General features: G+C 49.8%; 2 protein-coding genes across 2 annotated transcripts; one reads left to right on the top strand and one right to left on the bottom strand.

The window, feature by feature from the left end:
• Nucleotides 1-767: 767 nt before the first annotated feature.
• On the bottom strand, nt 768-7,046 carry LOC308197540 (cytochrome P450 2C16-like). Its single transcript, XM_080598179.1, has 9 exons — nt 6,823-7,046; nt 6,350-6,512; nt 5,713-5,862; nt 5,100-5,260; nt 4,679-4,855; nt 4,010-4,151; nt 3,388-3,575; nt 2,041-2,182; nt 768-1,397 (listed from the first exon to the last, which is right to left on the bottom strand). The coding sequence occupies exons 1-9, from the start codon at nt 7,000-7,002 to the stop codon at nt 1,216-1,218; spliced, it is 1,485 nt and encodes a 494-aa protein (XP_080454305.1). The 5' UTR covers nt 7,003-7,046; the 3' UTR covers nt 768-1,215.
• Nucleotides 7,047-12,087: 5,041 nt separating this feature from the next.
• Nucleotides 12,088-16,660, top strand: ZP4 (zona pellucida glycoprotein 4). The gene is made up of 12 exons (XM_080598173.1): nt 12,088-12,319; nt 12,665-12,786; nt 12,865-12,967; nt 13,296-13,451; nt 13,818-14,005; nt 14,172-14,269; nt 14,595-14,725; nt 14,920-15,109; nt 15,183-15,330; nt 15,920-15,998; nt 16,307-16,423; nt 16,513-16,660. Exons 1-12 carry the CDS (start codon nt 12,121-12,123, stop codon nt 16,641-16,643), a joined length of 1,662 nt encoding a protein of 553 aa, XP_080454299.1. The 5' UTR covers nt 12,088-12,120; the 3' UTR covers nt 16,644-16,660.
• Nucleotides 16,661-16,791: the final 131 nt, after the last annotated feature.

Here is a 16,791-nt window from a genome sequence, read left to right as displayed (position 1 = left end):
ACTGCCTGGGAAAACATGAATGCATCCTTGTTTTCATTTTGCAGAAGGAGACTAGACTGTAAATGAGGTGAAGTGATAAGCCCAAGAAAACTGGAGGGAGTGAAGTTCCAGCTGCTGACTTTAGCCCCAGGGATGGCAATTTCCCTTAGTTCTCAGCTAATCCTTACCCACAGTGGTGTCTCACTCATACTATTTTCTCTGTGCCCCTACAAAAGGTATTTCAGCTGGGAGGTGAAGTGGGAATGTTTATTCTCCTATGATTTCAGTAAGAGACACCATCCAGAGAAATGATCTCCTCTGCAGCCCCATCTTGATTCATGTGAGGATGCTGGGTGGCCGCAGTGACAGGCAGGGTTGTGTTGGCAAATGCTTTGGGAAGAAAGAGGAGCCATAGGGAAGATGCTCCCAGCATGTGGAAAGGCTGGGCCATGGAGTACCCTAGGAATGAGAAGGGCACCCAGGAGGAGGCAGAGGTCCCACCAAAGGGGCACAGCATTGAAAGTAGCCAGAGCTTCAGCCTGTGAATGGAGGAGTGCTGTCCTCCAGGAGGTATGCTGTCACCGTCCTTCAGCCGGCTGCAGGCTGCAGGGCTGGCAGGGTTCCTTGCAGGCAACAGCAGGAATCCGGTGGTGAAGCAGGCAGGGCCCTCGCCCTGGGAAGGACAGCTCTTCTGGCAGCGCTGTGGCCGCAAGCGCTGTGACCTGCTCTGCAGTGGAGCATTGGCTGCGGGGACTGCCCCAGCCCAAAGAAAGCAGCAGCTCAAGGCCTCATAAATAGATTTTTCTTTATTGGGCTGTTAATGTACACATACCATACTGTGCAGCACCAGAGCATGCTGCCCTTAGTGGGATGTGCTGCAGGAGAAGCAGGTCATGGGCAGCCACAGGAGCCACGTTTGTCAGAAACGTCGCTGTTCAGTGAGACTTCTGTGCTCAGTGAGCACACACACACACAGTGTCAGTGCAAGGGGCTGCAGAGTCACACACACACACACACACACACAACTTCCCTGTGACATGGCAGAGCAATTCTAGGAGGCTTTGAAATCATCTGCTCTGTGTATGCATCCGTGTTTGAAGAGCCTGGGACTTCGGGAGCTGTCTTCATGGAGGTGTTGGGTAGGTGAGCCAACGCTCCTGTCATTAGATTTAGTAGGGGAGAGAGATATAGAGGACTAGACAGGCTAGGGAACACCGCAGAGAGGTTTCGTGCCCATCAGCGGGGAATAGCACAGAGCTGGTAGGAGGGAGGAACATTTCCTGTTCCACTCAGTGTAGGGGTTATGCTGAGCTCCTCAGGCCTGAGGACAGCCTTCAAAGTGAAGTTCTGCAAGACTGTGGTCAGGAGCAAGAATATCTCCATGCGTGCCAGGCCCTCTCCAGGGCATATTCGCTTCCCTGGAAGTAAACACAACAAATAGTGCTGAGCAGGTGCTGCTGTGTGGGTTGGAGTTTGTGCTAGGCCTACGTGCTATGCAGCTTTATTTACTAGGTACAGCTAGTAAATAAAGCTAGTAAATAGCAGCAGGGAGGTGACTGACTGGGAGCTTGGCTGGGTGTGTGAAAGAAGAACAGGAGAAGCCTTGAGTGTGGAGGAGGCATCACGTGGAGAGGACGAGAGAGTGAGGTGACACAGAGTGAGTGAGAAAGTGGAAGGTCGGGGCTGTTGGTAGGTGAGTGGTTGTGTGTAGCCTACTTAAAGGTGCCCAGAAAAAGTGGAGCTGCCACAGAAAGACAGGTAGGTTAAGAATGGCTTCAGTGGTTGTGTATGAAAGTGACAGGTGCTTTGGGAAGCGTGAGTGGCACCCGTTCATGGCATTACATCAGCAGCTCCCAGTGGGAGTTCCGAAAAGCCACGAGGCCCCAGAAGAGAGGGCTGATGTGGGTGGGGAAGGGAGCAGCAGGGAGGAGGTACACAGAGAGCAGCGAGCCCCAGGGAAGTACTGGCAGGACCACGCGGGGAGCAGGTGTTATGGGGAAAAGAAGGGTGGTTCCCCCAGGGAAGGACAGCAGCTCCTGGGAGAGGAAGCCCGTGCGTTACCTGCTGAGAAGGGCATGAAGAGCTCACTCTTCCTAAAGGTGCCGTTCTCGTTCAAGAAATGTCCAGGATTAAACTCATTTGGGTTTGGGAACTCCTTGCTGTTATACAGCACAGAACTGAGGACGGGGAAGATTGTGGTGCCCTGCAGTAAGACAAGAAGAGCAGAAGTGAAGGGAGGCGAGTTAGGTCACTTACTCCAACTGTCTGCCAAGTTAAGGCCGAGCTGACTAGTGCAATCCTCTCAGAGCCTTCAGCTGCCATTTGGGGACTCTCCCTTTGGAGAGGCAGATTTAGGAAGGCCCTGCTAGATGTCACAGCATAGACAGTTGTTCTGGCTGCCCCTCTTGTGTTCCCTTTCTGTTTCAGCCCATTTATCCTCTCCTTTCTCTGGTTGTTTGGGGACACCCCACCTAATTCTTCTTTCTTGGTGTTTCACTATAATGAACTTGTAGATGTACAATGTTCCTTTGTTTCTGTGAGCCCTGAAAAGCAAAAGCACACAAGATTGTAGCTCTCTTCTCTTCTGACAATTTTCTCCTGGCACCATCCTCTTTCTTCTCACTTTCTGAGCAGCCACTGACTGGGTAACAGGATAAATAATCCAGAAGTGATGACAAAAGAGCACTCTGCTAGAAGCTGAACAGTTCCCTGGGCCCTGCCTTTTGATTTTACACTGACAGATGAAAATCATAATGCCAACAGCCCACATGCTGCTGTTTCCCCAGTGTTCATGGTCCCTCAGAAGGTAGGAAATAACATGAGCATCACTGCAGTGGTACAGGCCAGGCCAGGCCAGGCCAGGCCATGGGCTGCCCTAGCCTATCAGCCTGCCTCTGGCAGTGGCCAACAATGATTGCCTCAATAAGTGTGTAAGAACAGGGCAAACAGGTTTTACTCATTCATCTGAATGTAAATACAGTTTCCATCACGTTTCGCCTCAGGGTCTCTTTGGTCTCAATAACCACAGACTGACTTTGCCTCCAAGGAGATGTCCAGGCTCCCCCGGATGGCAGTGAGCAGTTCCACAGCTTTGCTGCCTTTGTGAGGAGACTCTGCTCTGTTTTTTTTTTTGTGAGCTCAGCGTGTTTCTACTGATAGGTCAACCTGCAGAGCAAGTGAGCAGAGTTGTTGGGCAGACCTAGTGTTCTGGTCTCAGCCCAGGGGGCAGCAACAAGGAATTGCAGACATGCTACAGTGGCCTGGGGATCTGAGGAAAAAACCTTTATGAAGGCCCAGGTGATGACATGGTCAGGTCACAGCATTTCCAGCTTCTGGCTTGTAGCCGACAGCCTAAGAACAAGCATGCTGCCACCTTGTTGCTGAACCTGAGGGAGCTTGCCCACTAACCTTGGGAATGAAATACCCTCTGAAGTAGACGTCTTTGGTTACAGCATGGGGGACGCTCAAGGGGATGAGGGTGATGAAGCGCTGGATTTCATGGGCCACTGCATCTGTGTAGGGCATCTGGGTCCGGTCAGCCACACAAGGTCTTCGTGATCGTCCTACGACCCGGTCAATCTCTTCTTGAACTTTCTCTGTCAAGAGAAGCACAAACCATAAGATGGGTGAATAAAGCCAAACCCACCCAAACAGGTTGTCCTAAGCTGTCCACAAACCTCATGGATTTGCTAGCAAATGATGGGAGCATTTATATTGATTTTGGTGTTGTCTGGAAAGCAGCTCCACTGCAGCCTGTGCAAAGAATGCCCTTATAGCTAACTGGGCTAAATAGGAGTACCAAGAGAGAAAGATGTGGACACAGCCGAGTCCCTGGCTGGGGAGGGGGTGCATTTGCTGTTGATGGCCAGTGAAGCTGAGGGATGTGTAATGGCCCCCCAGGGGTATGAGCATACAAGGACTTTGCCCATTTATATAGAATATGAGAGAAGAAAAGTTGAAAAGGCAGTAGCATTAGATCTGTGTCCAGCCCAGGGGAATGGCTAGAGGAGAAGAGATCATAGACTGGTACCTTGTATCTCTGGGTATTTGAGAAGAAGCAGAAACCCATATCTTAAGGTGGTGCTAGTTGTCTCAGTTCCACCAATGAACAAGTCAAAGGCTGTGGTTATCAGATTCTTCAAGTGGAAGCTGGAATTGGGTTGGTCTTTTTCCTAGAGAAAAGGCTGGGTTATTTCTCCAGTTGAACTGAGAAAAGGGCCCTTTCTTGTGTCATCCTGGGCCCTACTTTCCACCCAGAGCTGTTGCATTTTTCTGATACGGTGTGGCAGCCATGTGGGACATTTCAATGCTATCTTTGTGCAGTAAGCAAGACTCCAGAGCAGCCTTCTTTGAAGCTGTACACTCTATCTTAGGTATATAACTGTCTGCTTGCCCTTGCTGTGCCAACCGCTTTCCAGTGCAAGAACTGCAAGACCAGCCTGCAAATACGCCTGTGTTTTGGTGCAAGCAGGTGTAGGTCTTGGTGTCCAAGCAGCTGAGGGTAGTGACTGCAGAGTGTGCAGACCACCAGCTATACGCTCTAGCACAGGCAACATCAGGGGTATTGTCAGTGTCTTTCCACTTGCACAGACCAGTTGCCTGGCTTCAGCACTGACAAGGGGCTATCCCAATATCTCTATTAGTCAGGAGAAGGAGGGGGTGTTTGGGGATGAGCTGAGGCTGTATGCTCTCTCCTTACCTCCTGCATTTTGCTGAGAAAGCAGTCAATAAAATCCTGAGGAGAGCTGGGATCCAGGTAGGCTTCGTGCGTCTTCACTTCCTCTGCTACAAAAGCTTTTACAGCATCAATTTCTTTGAACACATTGTTGTGTGGGCCAGGCAAGTAATCCAGGATCTCTGGGAACATCTGGTATAGCTGGAAGGAAAGAAACAGGAGGTCTTAGTAGGAATCTCAGAGGTGGAGAAAAAGAGTGGTTAGGACTAGGGAAAAGCTGCACTTGGCTGGCAAAACCAGCTGCATTTGCAAGGGTGTTTCTTGCTCTTGAGCAGCAGAACATTGATGGGTCCTAGTTTGAAGGCTGAAGTGAGACTTCATTGGGAGGGAAGCCTCCTGCTCCCCTGGGAGAATGTTACCACTGTGAAATGGTCGCTGAAGGTACCTGTCCCCAGAGGGAGCTGATCATCTCAAAGATGTTGTTCATGTTGTTTATCAGGGACAGGAACTTCTTGTCTTTATAGTCATATCGTTTCCCAAAGATGACAGAGCATATGACATTGGAGACAGTGCAGCTCAGCATAAATGTTGGGTCGAAGGGCATTTCTGTGAGTTCAGAAAAGTTACAAGCCATTAAAAAATAAAAAAATAAATAAAAAAAGCAAAACCTACAGCTACCATGGGTAACCTGACCTCTGGTGGTTAGTGGAAAATCACAGTCCCTTTTGACACGGGTTCTTCAAAAAGTACAGTACATGATCATGGAATTGTTAACGACTTTGTAACGAGGGACAGCTACTGCAAGGACCAAATGCATGGGAACATCTATTCACAGAATCACAAAATGGTTGACAAACCATTTGTTGATGGTTGTCCAACCCCCTGCTAGAACCACTTGGCCAGGACCATGTCCAGACAACTTCTGAATACCTCTAAGGATGGAGACTCCACAATTTATGCTTAAGAACGTGGGCTCCCTAAATGCAGTCTTTTTTTTTTCTTTTTTTTTTCTTTTTTTTTTTTTTCCAAATATAAGCTATATTAAAAATAGACTATACGCTTTGTTTTTCTGAGCTCTTCAAGCAAGTGCTCAGCTTCCTCCTGGATCCTCTCTTCAATGCTCCTCTTCCCCATCCCGAAGTTGCGCAGAGTGGTGAGAGCAAACCGACGGACATGTAGCCACCCCTCGTTGTTGCTGAAAATAATGCCTGCAGAGGAAGAAGAAAGAACGAAGACCTGACTTTGGTGCGCTGGATGTAAGATGAATGGAGACTCATGATGACAGTGAATCCTAGCCCTGTAGATAGCACTGACATAGCATCATAGAGCACTGTGGTCTGGAGACAACCTCTGGAGGTCCCGTAGTCCAGCTGCCTTCTCCAGCACATCCCCAACCTCCTTGCGAACAATTCATCCCTCACATCCACACAGAATTTCCTGTGCTGCAGCCTGGAGCTGTTGCTGCTTGCCTTTCCACTGTGCATCAGTGAGATAAGTCAAGCCCCATTTCTCAGAAATCCTCTTTGGGTGGTGGAAGCCAACAGTTGCAGGCTGCCCTGCCTGCCGTTCTCCAGGTGGGACCCCCCCCCACATCACTCAGTCTGCCCTCGTGCATGGCGTGCCCCATGCACCCCCCGCCATACTTGTCCTCAGCCCTACCCTTAGCCTCAGGAGGAGCTCAGTCAGTGAACATACCTAATCCTTTGTTACCCCGGTCTCCCACTGGCATCCTTCCTCTGGCAGCAAACTCATCCCCACGATCAATCAAAGCTTCTTTTACCACGTCATGTCCACACAGCACCACCACTGGATCAGAGCCCAGGTGCACTGTGAAAACTGGCCCATACTCTTCGCTGAGCTGTCAAAATGCAAGAGAGAACACGGCCATGTAGAGAGGAGGAGTTGAAAAGTGACCACACCATTCTTCTGCAGGTAGTGCAGCCTCACAGACCAGCAGGGTTAAGATCTGGTCCTCTCATGGCAAATGTCAGCCATCAGATCCTAAACAAGGGTGAGAGCAGTGGGGGGCAGACAGCTGAGATCCCCATGGCTTTTCTGCTCCTCTGGGGTTGGCAGTCATCAGGCTATAGCCAGACGTTTTCCCCATGCACAGAACACACACACTTCTCACCCAGAGAAGAAACCGAGGGGAAAAAGGGAGTCCGTACCTTCTCAAGGGTTTTGGCTAAGTCCTTTGGTTGCACCTGCAGCAGATTCCCTAGGATGGGAAGAGGAGCTGGTCCTGGAGGCATCTTCCCCTTTCCAGACCGGATTTTCCATCTGGCGAAGTTGAGCAGGCAAATAACACAAACCAGGAGGACAGCAGACGCTGCCCCCAGCAGCTCCATTTTCCAGGTGGAGGAGAGCTTGTGAGGCTCGGGAGTAATTGAGTTGGACTGCCCAAGCCTGAGCTTATATACTGAAGTGCTCTGCTCTGTTAGATCAACATCACGTTTTTGATCACGTGGCTGAGTTATCCAATGTTACTAGTCAATCATTTGAGACTGCCGTGTTGCGAAACCAGGACTGAACTTCTCCAAAGTTAATTGGTCATTAACGACACACCTTGTCTCAAGCAACTGCAGAGGCCAACAGAGATTAAGTTAAAAATGTGCTCATAAGACTTGATTTGTTTCACTTAAACTTCATTGTTACGGAGATAATAGTATGGGCTGGGTGTTCCACTTGAGGTGCTCCCTGAAATTTGCTGTTGTGAGAGCACCTTCCGCGTACCTCGGTGCCATGTGGGTTTCCCATCCTTCAGCATTGTTTGCGTTAGTTCTCAGTGGGGACAGCCATCTCTGCTTGTTCCTGAAGGCTTCCTGGTGCTAGCTGGGGAGGTCGCACTGCAGGCAGCATGCTGGACACACCGGTGTGTTGTCTTGTGAGCAAAGCAACTGCCTGAGTTTCTCTCCCTAGGGGGCGTATGGCCTCACAAGAGAGGAAAGTATAAAATACCCACCTAGCACAGGCAGAAAGGTCTCCGGGCATAGTGATAGACAACAAAGGGCCTGCTAGAAGAGAGACCTTGGGACTCTGACCTCTTCAAGCTTTTGTAAAGGAGAGAAAGAGGAAGATGAGGAGGTAGAGAAGAGAGAAATCAAGAATTTGAGAGGGCTTCTAGGGAATGGGTTCCCAAGCTGAGAAAGATCTGAACTTGTGAGAGATTGTGTATAGGTTAGTGCACCCAACCTACTTCTGGAACGTGGCATCAACAGAACAAGTCCTTATTTTGTTAATGTCTGATGGGTGCACCCTCGGCAAGTCTGCGGGTGATGCCAGCTGAGTGGTGCAGTGGACACTCTAGCGGGAAGGGATGCCATCCAGAGGGACACTGACATTGAGAGGTGGGACCATGTGAATCTTGGGAAGTTCAACACGACCAAGTGCCAGGTCCTGCGCCTGGGCCAGGGCATTTCCAAACACCAGAGCAGAGTAGGTGGTGAACAGGTTGAGAGCAGCCCTTTGGAGAATAAGTTGGAGGTACCAGTGTATGCAAATCTTGACATGAGCTGGCAATGTGCACTTGCAGCACAGAAATCCAGTCATCTCCTGGGCTGTCTCAGGAAATGTGGCCAATAGGTCAAGGGAGGCGATTCTCCCTCTCTGTTCTGCACTCGTGAGACCCCACATGGAGTACTGTGTCCAGCCCTGTGGGCTCCAGCGCAAGGGAGACATGGACCTGTTGGAGTGGGACCAGAGGAGGGCCACGGGGATGATCAGAGGGCTGGAGCACCTCTCCTAGAAGATTTGGGGTTACTTAGCCTAGAGTAGAGAAGGTTCCAGGGACGCCTTACAGTGACCTTCCAGTACTTAAAGGGGGTTCACAAGCAAGATGGAGAGAAACTCTTTACCAGGGTGTGCAGCGATAGTACAAGGGGTAATGGTTTTAAACTAAAAGATTTAGAGTAGATATAAGGAAGAAATTCCTCATGATGAAGGTGGTTGGATAGTGGTACAGGCTGCCCAGAAAATCTGTGACTCTTGCAAGCTGACAGATCTCCTCCAGCAAGGTTAGGGGATGTGTGACTTGGTGGGAATTAGCTGAGGGCCTGGGTGAACTGGATGCTTGGTCGGAGTGTGCTGGGTTTGCGGTGCAGCAGCACATTCATGTGAGTTTTGCCTTCACTCAGAGATGCTACTGAAGGTCTCCACCCCTTGCAAAAATTTCAATTGCTTACCTATGAGTTTTTAAGTCATCCTTGCTCTCTAACATAGGTGCAATAATTTGCTTATCTTTATCAAATATTTTTATATTTTTTATCTTTACTTGTTTTTCTTTTTTAAACTCATTTCACTTCTTATAGATCGGTATCTGATTATTGCCAACAAGTTCAAGCTAGTTATTGATCTTCTGATCTCATCTGCTGCATCAGCTCATGCCTTGCCAGGGCAGTTCATGGAAGTTTATGTGTGCCTAAGGACGTCTAGCCAGTGACAGTGGAGTTCACGGGAGTTCGCCCTCCTGCATGTGGCCTCGCTACTGCTAGTTCATGACTCCGTCACCTTTTCTGTAAAGTTCTTGTTCCTGGGGGGAAGGGTTCACTTCTCAGCTCTGCCTCACAGTTTATATACTTTAGGCAAAATATTCCCCAATAGGAATACTTTCAAGGTTTCTCTCTCTCTCTCTCTCTTTTTTTTTTATCAGGATGAAATCAGTGTATTCCAAATATCACTACTCCCCCTGCCCCCCCTGGCAAACACACTGAGGATTTACAAGGCAGGAAAACTCAGAAGACTAGTCACGCCGACCTTTCCCCGAGGGAGGCCATGGGCCTTTTCATGTTGCAATAATGTCCAAGTGACACTATTTTCTGGGTGCTTGCTTCTATTTGCAGAAGCCATGAGTATGCAGGGCTGGTTGTTCCTCTCCATCCATGTGAAAGTCCAGGAAAGCCAAGCTCAAAGCCCCTCTCTCCATCTTCTCCAGGAACTTTGTCTTAAATCCTTTGGAGGCAGGTGTTTGGGATTTTTCAAATAAAAGGCTAACAGTGTTGTAGCTTTGCCTCTTCTTTCTAAAATAAAGCTCAAGCTTGAATAAAATGTCATCACTGTGCAGAATCTCTTGCAGGCTTGCTGTTTGCTCCTTTTCTTCTTGGACCTTGGTTCAGAAGGTGGCACTGCCAGTGCCACCCCTGCCCACTGTGCAGCCAGCACCCCTCTTCCACAGAATGCTCCGTGTGGATATCCCTGCTGTCTGCAGATGCCTTTTGGCTTCTCGGGGCAGTGTGTCAACTGTGGTACACACCTGTGCACAGCTGTTCTGCACAATGCTGCAGGCTGTAGCCTTGGCTCTCATCTTCAAAGAGGTTGGGTGGACAGTCTTTTATTTAGTGTGAAGGTGAGGAGATCATCTCTGGGGTTTGGCATCTCAAGCTGAGGGGATATGGCAGTGCTGTGCACCCCTCCTTCAGCTGGCACCAGAGTCCCAAAGGTCCAAAGGCTCGCTTTGATAGAGCCACATGTGGTGAACACCGTGGTAGTATTCTCTCAGCCCTTTTCACTGCTTTGATGAAAAAAAAAATGTTAGGAGGAGGTGATTTGCCAACAGATATCCCAGAAAGATTTTAGTTTGCTGGGGTCTGAGTAGCCTGCAGAGATGTGTGCCTCACCTACCTTCACCCTGTGTACGTGCGGTTTGTGGCAGTCTTGGGGGTAGCTAAATGTATAGTTAGAGCTGGGTCATTGTTGTAAGGTGTGATAACTAGCAAATAGACCAGGAAGCAGTTTGGGAGGAAGAGAGATATGTATGTTTCCTCTCAGCCAGACTGCTTTCCACTTCCTATAACAACTTCTTCCAAACAATATTTCACTTCCTCAGATTTCACTTGTTTCACTTGCCTCCCATCTCCACGTTGTAGAATCATTCAAGTTGGAAAAAGCCTCTAAGATCACCTAGTCCAACGTTTATCATCCAACATGGCTGTCAAGTGTGTGTATGTGTGCGTAGAAATTGGGGAAGGGAACTTAACTGGAACTGTTCTCAGCACAGGTATTGCTGTGGTGAGTTTACAGCACTCCAGGTGTTTTTTCAAATAGAGTTGTTCTTCAAGTACCTGTAAATATTTTTCCTATCAGCATAAACAAACTATTGGCGAGTTAAAATTTAATGAAAATTGTCTCTCTAACTCCAAAGTACTTTATTTATTTGGTTTCTTTATCCTAATTATCAGCAAGTAATCCAGTCAAGTAGAGCATTCAGGTGTTCACAGTGGCTGTGAGACTTGGGCAAGGTTTCTTGGCATACCTCTCCGTATGACATCAGTTTCTACAGAGATCACAGGCTTATAGAACAGTCCGCATTAGAAGGGACTTTGAAAGATCATCTGGACCAGCCTTTTGTGGAAAAGGGTGCTAGGTGAGGATGAAGCTTCCCGCCCTGCCAAAGTCCAAATGTTTTCCCCAGTGCCTCTCCACCATGGCTGCCCAGTGCCTAGGAGGTGCTGGGGAGAGCACAAGGGGTTCATGAGCACTGCTCAAAAGCAGGCAGCCTGTCAGGATCCATTCCCTCAATCCCAGCTGTACAAAGCTGCTGAGAAGGTCTTGTGCTTTGTGGAGCAGTACTTTTAGTCTGAGCGCAGTAGGGCTGACATATTGCAAGGGGACAACTGTATGTGTAAGGGTGTGAGATGCATTGCAGTTATGGGCAGGCAGTGGGTACTAGCAGGCAAAACATTTCCTGGGATCACGGTGGTTCACCCTTATCTGTGTTTCTGGCCCATCTTAGGCTTCCCAAAGGAAACCAGTCAGCTTCTGAGGGTGAATGTCCCACAGAGTGTATGGCCCTGTCACCCAACAGCCTGCCCTGGAACAGTCCTGCAGCTATTCCCCACACAAGCTGCACTGCAAACAGGGCTGCAGTCCAGTGCTGGGAGTGTTCAGGGGCAATCACCTCTTTTTCCTTGTGCAAAGCTCCCTGAGCTTCCTAGTTTTCCAGAGGTTTCATATGGAGTGCTGTTCTGTGCTTACATGTCAGCACCCTGTGTCTAGCATTTGAAGCAGTGGCACCTTTAAAAGAGAAAAAGAGCATTGACACTCAGCTTTTTGCACTTATGTGGTGTAGTAAGTAATCAAAGCAGCAGTAGGTACATGGGGAAAAGAAGGCACATGTTCTGGATGGGCACATCTCCTGGATTCTTCCAGTGATGGGAAGAACTCGGGGTGAGAAAAGGAGTCTGAAGGCCCTTCTGAGGCTCCAGAGTAAATGCACGGATGAGCCACTCTCAGCTCTGTGATATGAACACAAAAACATCTCTTGACATAAGCTCAGCTCCTATGCCATGGTTTGCTGGAAGGGATGCAAACAGACTGTGACAAATTCAGAGCCAGGTGAGAGCAATCGAAGGTGTTAAACTACTGGGCTGGGTCCACCTGGACATGCCAGGAATTGGTGGTCCCAGCTGGCTCCACAACTTAAAAGGCCAGACTAGGAGCAGGTACTTTATGGTCCTCAGCAGGAGAGCAGGATGGATGTTGTAGGGCAGGCTAGGCCTGTGTCTGGAGCTCTACTCTTTTGGGGGTTGCTTGGTCCCTTTGCTTTGGTTGTGGGGGTTCAGGGCAGCTTTTTTGCTGACCCCGGCATGCTGGCTTGTGGTCAAGATAGCTTGCAGCTCACCTTATCCCCGGGCTGGGAAGGGAATGTTTCCTTTGTGCTGACTGCTTGGGGTAAGTGAGAGCGATGTCAAGGGGCCTTCTAGCTGCTGCTATCTTTACACAGTGCAGAGGTATGGCTGGAATGAGAAGAAAAGGGCTGGCTTTAATGTGAAGTGCTAACAGCTTCAGTGCTTTGTGTGTGAGTTAGGAGCTGATTATAAGACCCAGAAGTCATGGATTGAGGTGGAGCTATGTGCCAGGGTCTAGGTGGCCCTGGCTGCTGGGTTTCCTCATGTTCTTCTGCTGGACCCTAATGCAGGCTGGAACCCTGTCTCCTACAGAAAGTTGGGGTTACAGCATGCCCCTGTCTTTGGTATGGCATGCTGAAGCCCCCACTGTTGTCTCCTTTTCCCCTAGACACTGATGGGAAGGCACATGCCCTGCACAATGACTCTGGCTGTGGGCTCTGGGTTTCGGGGGCTCCAGATGGCTCTAAGAAAGTGTCAGTCTCCTACGCCAGCTGCTATGTCTTCGAATGGGTGAGTGACCCCAGGAACCCTGCTGGGGCTGCGGTTACTGCTGTTCTGGCTGCCCTGACTGGTGTGGTTCTCCCCCAGGATGGCAATTACCTCATGATTGTGGGGCTCGAAGGCACAGATGCAGCTGGGCAAAGGGTTCTTCTGGAAGAGAAGCTGCTCAGGTGCCCTGTGGACCTTCCTGGTAAGGCTCTGACAACTCCTTAGGAAACCCTGCCTGTGCCTTGTGGCTGCTCCTAGTCAGCCTGGGGCTGGGAAGGGGAATTCATTGCTGCCCAGGAGATTCCCTGGGGAAGGATGTGGATGCAGGAGCCCAGCTTGCTGGGGACTTTTGCCTCAGCAGGCTTCCACACCAGCTCTGGGCCATGTGTTTGACTCTCACCTGAGTCCATGAAACTTCCCTTGACTTATATGCAGAGTCACCAGAACAACTTACACCAGTGTCCTCTGTGTTTTTTTCTTCCCTGTCCTGTTCCTGTGCTCTTGCTGAAAACTTGTGCTACTTCTTCCAGCCCTGGATGCCCCAAGCAGCAGTGTCTGCTCTGCCATCCGCAGCCAGGACCGGCTGCCCTGTGCCTCCTCCCCTGTCAGCCGGGGAGACTGTGAAGCACGGGGCTGTTGCTACAACCCCAGGGACAGGGTGAAGACTTGCTACTATGGTAACACAGGTAAGTGTAGGCCACTGTCCTCCCCTTCGGGAGGAGCTGCTGGCTGGGAAGCCTCCCTTCCCTGGCAGAGCCGGGTTGGTGCATACCAGGCCCACAGGTGGCTTAGGGTTGTGTTTTTGGCTGTTAAGGACAGTGCCTCATGGAAGTGTCCAGTCACTTCAATTATTGCAACAGAGCTGGGTTTAGGGCCAGGGTCAGTGTTAACTGTTGGACACGAGCGTATAGAGCTGGCTGCGCTTGCACCTTGTTGTGCTCAGTGTGTGCTCTGGGGATTACAGGCAGGAGAACCTGCAGTACTTGCTGCTCTTGTCTCTGCTGTAATGTTCAAGGCTGCTTCTTCCTCAACTGAAAACTGTTTTCCTCCAGTGACAGCTCACTGCACACCAGATGGACAGTTTTCCATTGCTGTCTCTCGGGATGTCACCCTGCCACCTGTTATCCTGGACTCTGTGCATCTGGCCAGTGGGCCAAGTGCTGGCTGCACCCCTGCACTGAAAAACAGTGCCTTTGTTGTGTACCAGTTCCCACTTTCTGCCTGTGGCACTACTTTTCAGGTAAGAGCTGCAGCTGTCACCAGGCAGGACTGCAAACTCCAGATAGACCTGGAGAAACTTGATGTGGCTTGGGCTATTTAGTGGGCACCCTACAGGCTTCTGGAGGCCAAACACTGTTCTCCAGCCTGGCTTTACTGCAGCCACAGTGTCTGGTCTGTCATTGCAGGTCACTGGAGACCACGTTGTGTATGAGAATGAGTTGGTGGCATCCAGGGATGTGAAAACTGGGAGCCTTGGTTCTGTCACTAGGGACAGCACTTTCAGGTAATGCTCTGGAGCTGGGACTGCTGCTATGTGCAGTCTTCCTGCAGTTCTTGCTTGTCGCAAGTTCTGAGCTCACAACAGGGACACTGGAGTAGGGTAGGGACTGGCGTGTCCCTGATTAGAGGTAGTAAAGCTGGTGCTGATCAGTGACACTACAGATTCCAGTCTGAACTCCAGAGAACTTTTAGTAGATAAAAGGAAGCGTTGGAGGGGAGACTGGGGATGTAATTAACTTAAGTAGATAATTAGGTTGCAGCCTTGGAGAAAGGCAGGTAGGCAGTGTCAGAGTTAACTTGCTTGACTTGGGGTGTTCCTGTCCCACCAGGCTACATGTCCGCTGTAGTTACTCAGTCACTGGGAGCTTCATCCCCCTGAGCGTTCAGGTCTTCACGCTGCCACCACTCCCTGCCGTGTCCCAGCCAGGTCCTCTGTCCTTGGAGCTGCGTGTTGCTTCAGGTATGATGTCCACAGTACTTGCTCTAGCTTCTTGGGGTGGGACTCTGGTCTTCACTGGGTAATAAGGGATTCTTAATGGGTGAATCATGATACAGCTCTTCCCCTGCCCCACTGGGGACTTAATGATATAACTATGAAGGATGCTCTGTCTGATTATTCCTGCTCTAAAATGACTCTTGTTTCTTCTCTCCCAGATAAAAGCTATAGTTCCTACTACATGGACAGTGACTATCCTCTTGTGAAGGCTCTGAGAGACCCCATTTATGTTGAAGTTAGAATCCTTCAGAGAACAGACCCTGACCTGGTTCTGGTCCTGCACCACTGCTGGGCCACTCCAAGTATCAATCCCCACCAACAGATGCAGTGGCCTGTCTTGGTGGATGGGTAAGTGGATTGTAAATAGCTTTGGGCATCAGGGGAATGATATGCACTCTTAAATTTCTGGCCCCTTTCTTAGGTGCCCTTATGCAGGGGACAACTATCAAACACAGCTGGTGCCTCTGAGTATTGCCTCAGGACTACAGTTCCCATCTCACTACCAGCGTTTCACCCTCTACACATTCACCTTTGTGGACTCCACTTCCCAAGAGATGCTCTCTGGGCTGGTAAGATAGTGTATTGGTTGCCTAGCTTCTTCCTGAGCAAGTAATATGTGAACAATAAAAACCCCTTCATGTCTGAGACTCTTCTTGTCCTTTTGGTACCCGGGAGGTATCTGGATTGTATGTCATTCAATCCGTAGTACTTAGGTGATGTTCACCAAATCCAATTGAGCAGGTATGGAGTAGCCTAGAAGCAGGGAGGTGAGCTCATGCAGCTGACCCAAATCAGCCAAAGGGATATTCAATACTACATGGCAACGTACTCAGGAATGAAAACTGGAGGGGTTTTTCTAATTACACTACTGCTCAGACACTGGCTGGACTTCCCTCCTGCTGTGGGAAGGGGTGTGTGAGGAACTGCCTTTGTATCACCTGTCATTTAGTTTTATTTTCTCTGCTCCCACTTCCTTCACTTATTAAACTTTTTCCTCTTAAGCCACAAGCTTTCTTGGTTCTGCTCTTCTACTTCTCTCCCTGTCCTGCTGGGTGAGCGAGTGGTATGTGGGTGCTTAGCTGCTGGTCAGATCAATTTACCACACTGAGATATCTGTCCACAGATACTGGGTGACTCAAGGCCATGTCCCCTTTCTAGGTGTACCTGCACTGCAGTGCCTCAGTGTGCCACCGGTCTGTGCAGGAGTCCTGCACCACCACTTGTCCTGCTGGAGCCAGTAAGTGTCCTAGCCTTGGTGCATCCCCATCCAGAGGGGCAGCAGGGGTCTGGGCTCCCAGCTGGTGGGTAGGGCACACGTGCTATGGGCTGGATCCATGGTACAGCTTGACAGGCCCTTCCTGTGCCTTTCCACTGAGAAAAGGCTCTAGCCCTCATGCCAAAAAGGTAGGGGGTCTTCAGTCTCCTAACTCTGTTCTGACTCATGTGGCAGGCTTGGCCATGTGGTGAGAAGGCGAGCTGGACAAAGTGTGCTGACCTTCAGGGCTTAGACATCTTGTCACCTAAAACTTTCTTGCTATTCCACAGGGGGTAAAAGGAGTGCTGAGCACAACTTTCAGGATGGTGCCTCCCATGTCTCTAGCAGAGGCCCTGTTATTTTCCTCCAGAACAAGCTGAGACAAGAAGCTGCTGTGGATAGCCTCAGTAAGTGTGCAGCCCAGCCAGGCTGGGTAAGAGGCTGTTTTCTCTTGAGGCTGTTTTCTCTCTTAACAAGGGCTTTGTTTCCCCTACAGGAGCAGCGGTGCTTGCTGCAGCCCCCTGGGCTCTTGGCTTTGCTGCTGTGGCAACTGTGGTGGTGTTAGTGGCTGCTGTGCTGAGGTGGAGGAAGGTGCCTATAGCACATGAAGTCAATGCATTGCAATAAAGTGGCTTCCAAACACACTCAGTCTGTGTCTGTGGGACTCCTTCTGCCTGGTCTGGAGCATGAGGAATGGAACAGGGGTAAGACCTGGCCATAGCTTTTTTTTTGCAAGACAAAAATGATTCTTATGGCTGTGAGAGTAAGCTTTCCA

Source organism: Anser brachyrhynchus, assembly GCF_964034855.1.
Source record: "Anser brachyrhynchus genome assembly, chromosome: 6".
NCBI lineage: Eukaryota > Metazoa > Chordata > Aves > Anseriformes > Anatidae > Anser > Anser brachyrhynchus.
This window is presented reverse-complemented; position numbering and strand designations above follow the sequence as displayed.

Coding starts and splice junctions, on each gene's coding strand:
- LOC308197540 (XM_080598179.1), bottom strand. CDS start 7,002: ATGGAGCTGCTGGGGGCAGCGTCTGCTGTCCTCCTGGTTTGTGTTATT. Junction 4,152..4,678: donor TTCTCAGCAAAATGCAGGAG/GTAAGGAGAGAG, acceptor CCTTTTCTCTAG/GAAAAAGACCAACCCAATTC. Junction 1,398..2,040: donor CTTCATGCCCTTCTCAGCAG/GTAACGCACGGG, acceptor GTTTACTTCCAG/GGAAGCGAATATGCCCTGGA.
- ZP4 (XM_080598173.1), top strand. CDS start 12,121: ATGGATGTTGTAGGGCAGGCTAGGCCTGTGTCTGGAGCTCTACTCTTT. Junction 12,320..12,664: donor CTTTGTGCTGACTGCTTGGG/GTAAGTGAGAGC, acceptor CTTTTCCCCTAG/ACACTGATGGGAAGGCACAT. Junction 14,726..14,919: donor GGAGCTGCGTGTTGCTTCAG/GTATGATGTCCA, acceptor CTTCTCTCCCAG/ATAAAAGCTATAGTTCCTAC.